The 13,342-nt window shown below is 39.6% G+C and overlaps 1 protein-coding gene across 1 annotated transcript in view; it reads right to left on the bottom strand.

Moving 5' to 3' along the window:
• Positions 1 to 1,848: 1,848 nt before the first annotated feature.
• RIMS3 (regulating synaptic membrane exocytosis 3) overlaps positions 1,849 to 13,342 on the bottom strand; it is a 206,495-nt gene continuing 195,001 nt past the window's right edge. The window contains exon 7 of the mRNA XM_073571852.1: positions 1,849 to 9,511. Coding sequence (XP_073427953.1) covers positions 9,299 to 9,511 — 213 coding nt within the window. The 3' untranslated portion in view covers positions 1,849 to 9,298. The remainder of the gene's footprint in view (positions 9,512 to 13,342) is intronic.

Genomic DNA, 13,342 nt, shown 5'->3' with positions numbered 1-13,342 from the left:
ATAAGAAATTGTACATGATGGATAAACGGCTTACTGCACCCAGTTGGACATTGAAACTACACGTCCACATGTTAGGTAGATACTGGGGCTATGAACACTTAGTAAGGCAGGTTAATGAGGCTAATGGAGCTATAACCGTCATGAGGATAGATTAACGAGAATGATATTGGGGTCTTGTGTAATTTACACAAGACCTACTAAAGTTTCCAGCACGTCTGCACAAATACTAATAATTAACAGCCGAGTACAAACTGATTGGTTATAGAATATGAATATGATTGGTTGAAACCATTTATGCTTACTGTTGAATGATCAATTGTCCAATGAAATGTGATGATGTAATGTTACCGCCTACTCAAATGAGCATATAAGCTACCTAATTAAATCAGGAAATGGGGAACATCCTGCAGATACATACCCTGTCTCTGTGTGTGTTTGTTCTCCGCTACTCGAGTAGGCCTCAGACCAAAATCTGGCAACCTTCCAGCATATCGATCTCCCATTGAGAGATAAGCATCAAATCATAAACTCATCATTCCACTGGTGGTACCGCGCAAGAGGCAGTGTGTGTGTGTGGTCCGTACGGCGTATAGTGTGGGTGTGTGTGGTGCGACGGTGTTCCGCTGGTGGTACCGTGCAATAGGTTGGTACCAGCAGCAGTTTCCATATCACTTGGGTGTCCCAATATGTCAGTCGGTGAACTTCCTCCACTTGGAATTCTGGGATACAGTGACATCTGGACAGAACAGGAAATTAAAACATTACAAGGCAATTATATAAATAGATGGTCCGATGTGAAAAAGAATAGCAGCAAAAGTAGAGTAGGAGACAGAGTTACTAGTGCCTTTCCATTGTTGCAATTTATGTTTGTGTTGCTATTTTATTTCTTCTTTTCCATATAGCTTTACCATATTTATTAGTCTTTAATTTCTGCACCGATATTGCGGCTGCAAGTTCCAACCCATCCACAGGTCTAATGAACCAAATTAACAATATCATAGGGACCTTTAATGCTTTTAGTTTGGGTCATTAGAACCACAGTTGGGAATGGACTTCACACTTGTGTGAAATTTGCATTAGGTGTATTCTCAAAATTGAACTTAAAAGGGTTATTGTGCAAGCATTTTAATCAATAGATCTTGGAATAATAATATATTCCACAATTGGGTGTGTTATAAAATGTTCCTGTGCTGAGATAATCTTTTAAATGTGCCCCTGCTATGTACTGTGTAATGGCTGTGTCTGACCGTGCAGTGACATGGTCTGATCATACCACAGATCCTGGGCAGGGGAGGAAGAAAAAGTTATTATACAGACAACAAAGCAGTGTCTTGCAGCTGCTGCTTTCTGTGAGGTAAATGATTGACCTGAGGAGGAACATAGGAGTGTTTGTGCCTTGTCTCCAATTCCTTAGCTCATCATAAATCAAGTCAGTTAGGTAGGAGGTTTCACTGCTATTAATCTCCTATGTCACTGACTTAATTTATGATGAGTTAACAAGGCTGACAAAGTGGCAGAAACACTCACTCCTGTGATAAAACAAGCAAGTCAATGTTTTACTTAGCAGAAAGAATCAGCTGGGATCCCATGCTGTCCCGTGTGGATACTCTTGATTCCTCCCCTGGCCTTGAGATGTGGTATGTTCAGATCATGCTTGTATGGTCACACATACATTACACAGTACATCATAGGAGCACTTTTTGATTTTCTCAGCAAAGGAATATTATTTTTAACACATCCAGTTGTGAAACTTATTTTTATTCCAAGATCTATCGAATAAAATGTGTTTTCTTTGTGGGACAACCCCTTTAACTAGAAGTCTAAAAAAAAAGAAACAGGGTACCATAATATTTTTAATTGAATTTATTAATCTCTGGTTGCCAGAATACATGCGTTACAAGCTTACCATCCAAGTGTGCTCACATTTTATCTCCTTTTTCAAAAATTTCCAAGAATATTTTACAAAAAGAAGAATCGTGCAATTTTTTTTTGTTAATAGTCATCAGTCCTGCTGCATGAAAAACCACAAAAATACTAGGATTTGACAGTAAAGACCACGTCTATAAAACATTACAGAGCACAGGTAGAAAATGCAGGTTTCCTTTTTTTTTTTTTTTTCATCATAAACATCTGATTTCTCATTTGCTGTATTACAAACATTATCCATCACATACTTGGCCTTTGCTTTTGAATATATATTTATATAATATTTGTATTCTTTTTCTAGAATAATTTTTATTTTTGCCATACACAAAGCTTTACAAATATAAGCAGGTATCAAACTGTGTGACACCACATTCAGAGCATTAAAGCGTTACAAACATTCAACAGTGAGCCAGAAAGGAGGGCACATCTGTACGAAGAAGAGGCAGTCTGTTTTAGCCAGAGCTATGTGAACAGTTCTCTATTCTGTATTTGATACCAGGATTGTCATGTGTCCTCATTGACGGGATCAGTCAGCTAGCCAGATTCCTGCTGTTAAGGCGCTGGTCTATGAAGTGGGTGACACCGTTTTAGGTCTGTTTGGCAGCCAAGACTGCTTGTGCTGTCTAAGGTTATGCTTTTGTTCATCTTGCCTATATACTGCTTTTGTTAACTGCTGGTGCGTTGTATGAAAATAATCTTTGTACCATATCACCCCCAACCGGCTGCACTAATGTCACTAGGGTTTCTGGCAGTAATAACATGTTTTTTAAAGCTGATTTTCTTACATATCAATAGTTTATACATAGTCAATTTCATAAGGCAGAAGGGTGTCTCTGGTAATACTCTCAGCAATGAAACTAAATGTTTCTGCCCAGTTATAGAGAGTAGAAGTATAATCCCCAAATTGGCATCACAAATAAAGTCTTATGTTTCTGTTCAGCTCTAAGTTGCCCTGATGACCTACAAGAGTAACAGATGGTATGGGACCACCATAAACTTCAGCCGTAATGGTAGTCCACAATAGTTCTCATGCAGCTTTGCCTATTCTGTGCATCATTCTAAATTTGCATTTATACAAAATGTATGTTACAGGGTTAACATATGTGACATCCAGGGTATAGGTGAAGCTGTGTGACCACTTCTATGAGCACTGAAATTAATATTTTTCATCTATTACTTGTGATGGAGACTGCGAAACGGCTAACTGTAAAATGAATGTGTTGGTCTAATGTCAAGGGCAATTGGAAATTGTATAGGAAGATCCTCCACTTGCAACCAGATCTAAGAGCAAAAGCCACTACAAAAAATTTGGCATTTCTCTGGTAAGACCTGGTGTCTCCATGTATAGCCTTTCAGGGTCTTCAGAGGTTTCTGAAGCTATACTCACAGCGATCAGTTGATCACCAGGCTAAGATCAGTGATGGCATCCCCTTTAAGATTTCACACAATTAAATAATCTAGGGACTTATATTTACTGGTAATTCTAGGTTTTGGAATGAAAGTTTATATAATAGATAACTGGAGTAAATGTATATATTTCTAACAATTTTGTATTTGGAAAAGCCTGATCTTGTCTATTTTATGGAAGCCAACAAACTTTTCACAGTAATACTATTATTTGTTGAGGTTGCTACCTGTTATAGTAAATTATGCTTGATCTTAGAACGATCACATTGCTCTGTCGCACCTACCCCCTCCAAGTTTTCTTGCTGCTTTTATATTTTTTGCTGACAAGATGAAATAAAACCCCATACTGTTTAACTAGCCTTTTTTGCTGAATATCAGAGATTCCATTAGGCACCTGTGAAAAGTGATGGTCTTTGTTACTTTTTCTATTCCCTGAACTGAATTTAATTGCAAAGCCGTAGTTACGATGTTCGTATGGAGGCCCTAATGAGGATCTAAAACAATACGTGCTGGTAAAACTCAGCTTGGCTCCTGCTGTTAAAATGGCTGACCTTCACAGATGCACCTGTAATGCCTTAATCTTACTGGAGATGGTCACGCTACAGCAGGCTGCAAATGACAATAAGATCAGTGGGTCTTGATGCTTGACAAGGTCATCTAAGGCCTCTATGCTGCGCCAACCTAAATATGCATAAAACCTAATCCATCCCCAATCATTTTGGACTCGACTAGGCAAAGGAACTGTAAGGTGAAAATGGAAAAAACTAATGGGGCTAAAATAAAACAAAACTTGTCTCTTGTTCCAATAAGGGATTGATATTAGGAGGCACAAAATACTTCCTGCCCAAATTAAGTGACTAGATGCAAGCAAATTAGTGAGTCGCTTTCTCATTAGAGTGCTGCATTGGTTACCCTTTTTAATAAGAATTCATGCATTTTTTTGTTTTTTTTTATTTGTTTTTTTTGTAAGGAGTCTTGTTTTTGAGGAAAAAAGTCATAAGCTTGTTAAAATCGTGTCTACTATTCCAACAATTACATAAATGATCTAATACATTTTAGAACAGTCATTTCATGACTCTACCAGTCAACCATCATGGATCCAATTACCATGAAGTAATCTTTATTTTTCATCTACCTTTTCCCCTAATCTTACACTTCTTGCCTTCCAGTGGAAGAGTCCTGAAGCATGAATGTATAGCAGAGTTGGGTGTCTTTTATGCGGCAGATAGAGCTTTCCATGATCAATTAAAATTCAGTCTTGAAAAATGGCCCAAAACTACTATAATGTGGAGATAGCTATAAAGGCACAAATTCTAAGGATCCGTTGATCTGTCTGAACTCACTTTCACTCATCAACAGTAAGCTGAAAATAGTGCCTACTCTGAATGTCCATATTTGCCATATTATACCATGTATATGAGATTAGGAGCCTGGGGGATGCATTATAATGCATGGATTATTGGGGGGGAGTGAAAGGGTGGTGAGAGCTAAGATCTACAACCTTGGAGTCTGTTTCTTCAGCTATCCACACATCATTGCTCAGGGTTTTTTTCCCCAAAATGAACCATAATCACTAATTTTTGGCTCTCTGTGAGCCACCCACTACCCTAAATTGAGTCACAGTCAAGCACGTTCCATTAAAAGTTTATAACAAGCTAAATATGTATAGCTGAAAGCTCAGTCTCAGGTGGGTCACATCTGAGGAAGCTTCTACAGGTGATGAAACACGGTGGATGACATGCCTCTTTCCTTCATGCCTGGAGACTCCTTGAGCTCCATTTTTTTTATTCATATGTCGTTATTATTTTGCCTTGGGTATACTTGTATGCTCTTCTTTGTCATCTTCATACCTAAATATTTTTGAGGAGCTCAGGTTACAAATTTTGGCATGGAAGTGGTCGAATGGTTATCTGGACATGGTACTTATTTGGAAGGTGGGCCTGGGAATTTTATTTGCCTTTTGCTCTTTTATTGGCTGTTTTTAAAGATTTGGTCCTCTATATGTATTTTGAATAAAAATGATTTATATTGTATTTACAACCCCATAGTTACATGAAATTGCATGGCCATTAACCGTTTATGAAGTTAAGTTAAAAACACTAAAGATACTGTAAAAGGGGCAAAAAAGCATAAATTCTGCCAAAATGTATAATGTCAATTAAGTAGGTTTAGCGGTATTGTAATGCCTTAAACCGTGTACATACATAAACACATGTGCACATACCATTACATAGAACCTGAATTACATACTGATACGTGTTACTGCATATTTTGTTGCTTTGTGAAACTCACTGACAAAACGAGACACTGATGAATCCTGACAATACCAGCACATATTATCAATACAGGGGCTCTTTCATGCAAAGATTGGCTGCACTAAAGCATGAGCATTAGACAAGAGGAAGAACTGGACTAAAGCCGATCATCAAATAAAGATGTAAATACCTATTCATTACCATTGTCATAAGTAAGCAGGACCACACAGATATTACAACTTTCCAATATTTTTTTTACAAGGATAATCAATTATCATCTGATTGTTATTAAAGGGAACCTGTCACATTAAGAAGAAGTTTTGATCCACAGGCAACATGTTATCTAGTTTTGTAAATTCATATTTAAGTTTGTGGATAAAGATTCAATATACATGTATTTTATATATCTGCATATTGCAGAGTTTAGGAGTCCAGTGGGCGGTCCTAACAAATGATTGACAGCTTTCACTGTTTGCTGTGCTCATACAGAAGCGATCATACACTGATTATGAGCACCCATTGGTGTAACTGGGCTCAAAATAGGCAGATATATATCTGAAAAATTACTGCTCCATAACATTTTACCAGTAGATGGAACAACATTTTCATTTATTGACAGCTTTCCTGTAATGTATTATAAAAATATGTACTTGCCGCTCTCCTGAATCTTAAGACCCCCTCTTACATTTATCCTTAGCGCTTTTTTATACTAAAAATTATAAAGACTTGAAATTCTTGCAATGTCCAAAAGGCTACCAACACGTGAAATCACTGGGACAGTCCGAACCAGTGAATATTTTCAGATCATATCGGTTAGGCCAGGTTCACATAGCGTTAATGCAGTCCGTTCAACGCACAATCACACTACTGTCATATTGTGATTGTGTTTACCGATCACGCTAGCGCAGCTTCTCTATCTGCGCTATCGGTGACGGACCCCTGAATGCTGCAGACCGCGTCCGAGGGTCCTTCACAGAATGACGGCACATCGCTAACGCGTGCCGATTAGGACATGCGCTAGCGATGCGCTCGGTAATGGGAGTGAATGGCAGCGTTAACGCATCCGTTACATAGCGTTACTGCCGCTGTGTAACGGATGCGTTAAACGCAGCGCATTAACGCTATGTGAACCCAGCCTTACCGTATATTATCAGTGTGTCTATGGAAAGTTTCACTGTTGTCTGTGGCAGTTAACCAAAAAAAATGTATACCCTTTCAATTCTGGAAATAAGTATTTCTGTCTATATTTGGCACATATCACTGCTATCCTGGAGTCAGAGACCATTATTACAAATTATGATCATGGATTATTCAAAGACTTTGTGAGTTAAGTCATTTACAAAAGACCGCTAAAGGTGTTGTCCTCAAGTTACCGTAGCTTATTTTCTCGCATGGGGCTAAAAACTTACCAGCAGGTAGTTGCCAATTTATTCTTTTTGGCGATGATCTCTACCAGCTCAGGACTGGTCATGGACTGCTTCAACCAGTGATTCTCCTGCCTCATGTCAACAGAGCAGCTTCTTCTCTTCCGCTCTGTTAATAGTGCGTCACTGCCGATGTCATGCTGATTGACAGCCGGCTCTCTGCTGCTTAACTGCAAGAAGTTGGCTGCCGAACAGCATGACATCAACAGAGTATACCAGAAGAGAAAGAGCTGCTCTGTTGAGGTCACAAGAATCAAGAGAATTGCCACCTGAGCTATCAGAGATCATCACTGGACAGAAGAGGCCGGTAGTTAGCAACTACCTGTCAGTAAGTTCTTAGCACCATACGAAAAAACAATCAGAGTGCTGGATAATTCCTTTAACTAGAGATACAATGTAAAATAATAATCAGAATATGTTCTTTGTTGTACCTGCCTCTAAGAAGAATACATTGAATTTTTAAAGTTACATATTGATGCCTTCAGATTCTGTCTACATCTTAGTGGTTTGGATATGTGAATACAATACTTTTTCTTGATATCTATAGGAATATATTTCTATACCTGCCACTTGCATGTCAAGAGAGATACTCACAGTGTTATGTTATTCAGTGGTGGACCCAGACAGAAGAACAATATTTGGGCAATAACTTAACTAACCAAAGTGCACAATTCCACCTGCTTTGGAGGTAGAAGTGGGCTCCTTACCTCTTGGGTCCCTGCACAGGTTGCATCAATGATATGTCCGCCCCTGACTTTTTCATCCTCCTCATGAAATATGCTGCAGACTTTCTCTTGGAATTGTAATAAACAGATGTGGTCAAGTTCTAGAAACTTCACAGTTCCATTGAAGACCCATGTCATTTTTTTTTTTAGCCCTGAGTTGTTAACAGTAGACATCCTTTAAGAAACAATATCAATTGCTACATAAGATCACATGCTACATATATGCTTTTCAATTCCGGTGTCCATGATGCTTGCTTTCTTGTATCCGTCTTTATTTTTGGCAGAGACTGTCCGAGGATGAAAGTGAAGATTTAGTAGAAGTATATGGGATACAGTAATTCTGTACCTAACTGATAAATGCAGGCAAGGCTGATATCTTTTGGAAACAGATAATGCCATGAATATGACCTGTTGATATCAGACTATGAATCCTAGCAATCTCTTCCCAACCTTACTCTCACCTAATATAATGCTCCTAGACCATCCAAGCTTGATTGCAAGGGATATCATCGTAGTAGTAAAGGAGCCCAGGTCTTCCTGGCACTAAAGTGTTATTAACAGTTCAGTGAAGAGTAAAAATGTTTAAAGCACTTAAAAGAAAATGAATGCATTGGATGAATTGTTCTATAACACAAAAAGCTACATGCAGTAATATGTATATCTATATAAATTTATATATAAAAAAGATTGCTTATATGTGCTGCAAAAAGACCATGTAAACAAAAAGTAGCAATTCTTTTTGTAAGATCCTCAGAAATGCACAATAAAAATGCTACATTCCATTTTAAACGCAAAAACGTAGAAAAAAAATAGTTTACCTGAAAAAATATCATTTGCAGTATAGAGAGATGTAAATGCATTCATAAGTATAAGTGTATATAGCTTTGTATGAAATATACATGACATCACAGTTGCCAACCTTATACTATCCAGCTCTTTTGCTGCCGGAGGAGTGCAGGTAGTGGGAGATGGAGAGATCTTTTATGCCAGCTTGGTACGTTGGGGCACTGCTTTTTAGAAGAAGGAGCAGTTTAATATCTGCAATGCAAAGGGCTCATACAATTCTGAGTATTTACTATAGCTTGAGGATCTATGTTCTGTCTAGTGTGTATGTGCTTTGCTGTATAACATACCATAGCGCTGGAGCATTAGCGTACAATTACTCCAGAAGGGTAAATGTTGTTATCGTTGCCCCAAAAGACCTTGTAGTGTGGCAAGGGCAATAAAGGGCTGGTTTGCCGATTCGATTCTGCATTTAGTTTCCTTGTTTTCTTCCCCTGTATAGTGAAATGTAGTAAATATAACAGTCTCTAAGTGTTTCATTATAATATAGATAATTTTTATATATATATATATTTTTTTTTTTTTTGCAGTAGCGTTTAATTGGCAGCTTTATATTGGTCAGTTGCACATGGTCCTCAGCCATAGTTGTATCCCTCCTTTTCCAGAGCCCTGAATAACCAGTCTATGGTGTGGGGTCTGGTGCTATAAAGAGGAAGGTGATTGGTTAGACTTTAGGAAAAGGAGGGACAATTAGAACAAACACTTCTTCCTCGGCAGGTTAGGTGCAGGATGGACTGGTGGAGCTCTCCAGTGAGGACTGTGATAGTCGTCGGGTGAGAGGAGCAATGCTGGAGTCTGCCAGTGATGAAGTGGGAAATAGTTTATACCAGCCTGTGACACAGGAACTTAGATCAAGCTCTTCAAGTAGGATCTGAGCCATTCCCATAAAGCATTTGTGGTCCATTCTGCCATAGTCTCCCCATACAATTACCTACAGAAGGTACACAAATGACCAGCATTTATGAGTATTAGTAGCAGAACTATTGGTCACATGTAAAGAGTGGTGACATTGCATAAAATATGAACGGCTCTTACTTAGCTATTTAGCTTAGAAGTTTGAATGCTAAAGTAGTGACAAATGTATTCATGCCCAAGGAGATATTGTAATTTGGTAGTTGACATCAGCAAGATTGAGCTGATAATGCATTTAATTTTTTATCCTAAGCAGCAAAAAAAATGTTGTTATACAGCAGATATTAAAACAGTGGACGGTGCATATACACCTGGCTCGGGGTAGTAAGGTGACCCACGAACCAAAATGTGATAGTACATTTCTTAGTCACACGCTTGGTGCCTTCCATCCTGTTTCTGCTGCCTCCCTTTGTCAGATTAACCCTCTTTTCACATTTTCTTCAAATGGCCACTGCAGAGACATTGGGAGAACTATGGAAAGTCTGAAATTTACATCCCCTGCCTTTTCTCTGCCAAGTAATAGATCCAACACCATCATCTTCATGCTGGCCTGTCCTGCACCCAAAGAAAGGCAGGGGAGGCATGGTTCAGCCTTTTCAAAAAGCTTCCCATGCTTCTGTGTTGGCCACTTTGGGGAACAAGGAAACGAGTCACTGATTTACATAATCAACAGCAGCAGAATAGAGGACATTAGGTATGTGACTATACATTAGAAATGTATCATGACATTTAATAAAAGGGGTGAGAGGCCACTTTAAAGGGAACATGTCACCTGTTTTGGCCGCTATAAGATGTGGCCACTGCCTTTCAGGGCTTATTTACAGCATGCTGTAGATAAGCCCCTGATCCGACCTGTAAGTGAAGAATTATAAGTTTTATTATAATCACCCGGGGGTGGTCCGGTCCGATGGGTGTTGCAGGTCCGGGTCCTCCCATCTTTTTGCGCCCTCCTGCATCGCTCCCAGGCATCGCGCTCCTGCTCAGGCGTACTTATCTACCTTGTTGAGGGCATAGCAGATTCCTGCAGTGCGCAGGCGCTGGGCCTTTCTGACCTTTCTTGGCGCCTGCGCACTGCAGTACTTTGCTCTGCCCTCAACAGGGCCGATAAGTGCACAAATACATGGGCCATGCACACAGCGAACAAGTCTGTATTACAGTGTTCACACCACCAAAAGAATGAAACACAGAAAAACTCAGTAAAACAAACATATAAACACACTCTGTTGTAAAATAGTAACAGTAAATAGCAAGTAATAGTAAAAAGATAACAAAACAGGGTATTTGGTTGATACATTTTTTGCAAAAAATGTATACTAAGCCGCTCTACCAAACGTCAAAGTATACCCATCTCAGAGCAGTCCCTACTGATGTATTTAAAAACCTGATCATGTGTCATGGTGGTGTGAACACTGTCATACAGACTTGTTCGCTGTGTGAAAGGCCCATGTGTTTGTATCTAATTGGTTTCTCGTTTTTGCAAGATTGGGAAGGTTTCCACCCCTCCCTTATGGGCCATGCACACAAAAGCCGTCTTCCATAGCGTGTCCACATCGGACATTACCTGCCTGAATCCTGCTGATACAGGTACTATACACATGATCAGGTTTTTAAATATATCAGTTAGGGACTGCTCTGAGATAGGTATACTTTGACGTTTGTCCAACAAAGTGTTAATCCGCACAGCTGGGAAGCACATTCATTGCACAAATAGCTATATAAGCTGGTACTGCAAATATGCGTATAATGGGAAGTGCTCCATAGACCGGGGTGCCACTTCAAAGCAATTAGTCACGACGGCTACACCACAAAAGAAAACGGACGGCACTCACCAGTTAAAATCTTCTTTATTCCAGAACTTTTAAAACATCGGCATAGGGAGGATGGGAGCAGGAGTGAAAATGACGACAGCCATTTCGCGCTGCAGTAGCGCTTCTATTGGTCACACAGGAGAGTGGGACTGGCCTCACCTCTTAACAGAGGAAGATAGCCAAACCCCACCCCGGTGTTTAAACACATGTGCAGCAGCTATCCATAACAATTAAAATGCTTTTGGAAAAACAAATGCAAAAAACACACAAATACAATAGAAGCGGCTTATTACAGAAAAATAGCCATGTCCAATCTTTCATTTAAACAAGTAGATTCCTGCGCTTGAGTGCGCATAATCCATATGGCCTCTATTTTTAACAGAAGCTTATGTAAATCTCCACCTTGTGCTGGAAGAGACACCCTTTCCAGGCCAGCAAAAGAAAGCACCTCTGGATTTCCTCCATGGAATTCCCTAACATGTTTAATCAAACGTGGAACACCCTTACCTGACCCGATCGAGTTGCAGTGCTCTCAGAACCTCACGTACAGAGGGCGAATGGTTTTACCGATATAAAAAGACTTACAGCGACACATAACCACATAAACCACATGGGTCGTTTTGCAAGTAATAAAATCCTTGACAACATGGGACACTCCTCCAATACAGAGTGTTCGACTTACATCATGGTAATTACAGAAAGGGCAATGTCCACACTTGAAATTACCACGCGGAACACCTTTACTTAACAAATTATTTTGTTGCTTCACCATCCGTTTTTTTACTATTATGTCACTCAGAGTGGTACTGCGCCTTTTGGAAATAATAGGACCCCTTGCTACCACCTCCACAATATCCTTGTCGCGCTCTAGAATGTGCCAATTCCTATGAATGGCAGAACGTATAATACCATCCATAGGGCCAAATTTAAAACAAAAAACAAATCTTTTGTCAAGTTTGTGGGCATAACCACGATTATACTCTCCTGCCTGATTAATCCTATCCTTAGCCTCATTTAAAAGATCATTGGGATAACCCCTGCAGCGGAACCAGTCACACAACTCCTCCACTTGCTAAGTGTAACCCTCCTGCATGTTATTGATACTCTTCAATCTTAATAATTGGCTATAGGGGAGAGAACGTTTTACGTGGTGCGGATGGAAACTATCAAACCGTAGAATAGAATTTGTGGCAGATGGTTTACGAAATACTTTGGTATACATCTCACCACCTACAGCATTAATTTGCACGTCCAAAAAATCTAGATCCAGACCTCCGTGTCTTGATGTGAACGACATATTCATTCAGTTGGACTCATTGAGATACTGGACGAATTCATCAAATGATTCACGAGGTCCATCCCATATCATGAATATGTCGTCCACATAGCACACAAAAAGTCTGATGTGTCTCAAAAATTGTTTCTAACATTGTACACATAATCCTTCTCCAACAAAGCCAGAAAAAGGTTCGCAAAAGTACAAGCGACCGGAGTTCCCATCGCGGTCCCAGTGCATTGTAAAAACCAGGAGTCCTGGTTTGGTAGAGCGGCTTAGTATACATTTTTTGCAAAAAAACGTATCAACCAAATACCCTTTTTAATCATCTTTTTACTAGCACTTGCTGTTTACTGTTACTTTTTTACAACAGAGTATTTTTATTTGTTTGTTTTACTGTGTTTTTCTGTGTTTCAAGGCAGATAAGTACGCCTGCACAGGAGCGCGATGCCGGGGAGCAATGAAGAAGCAGGAGGGCGGCATCGCAAGAAGATGGGAGGCCCCGGACCTGTGACACCCATTGGAATGGACCACACGGGACCACCCCCCGGGTGAGTGTAATAAAACTTATTTTTATTATCTTACAGGTCGGATCGAGGGTTTATCTACAGTATTATAGAGTGCTGTAAATAAGACCTGAACGGCAGTGGCCGCATCTTATAGCGGCCAAAACAGCTGACAGGTTCGCTTTAAGTACTGGCACAAGCGTAATATTTTTTTACATAAATTGAGGCTGGCAGTTATCTATCCCAACCCCTTGTATACA

Source organism: Dendrobates tinctorius, unplaced genomic scaffold (assembly GCF_039654945.1).
Source record: "Dendrobates tinctorius isolate UK_male_01 unplaced genomic scaffold, ASM3965494v1 ptg000007l, whole genome shotgun sequence".
NCBI lineage: Eukaryota > Metazoa > Chordata > Amphibia > Anura > Dendrobatidae > Dendrobates > Dendrobates tinctorius.
The sequence above is the reverse complement of the archived record's forward strand: the minus strand, read 5'-3'. Positions and strand labels throughout refer to the sequence as shown.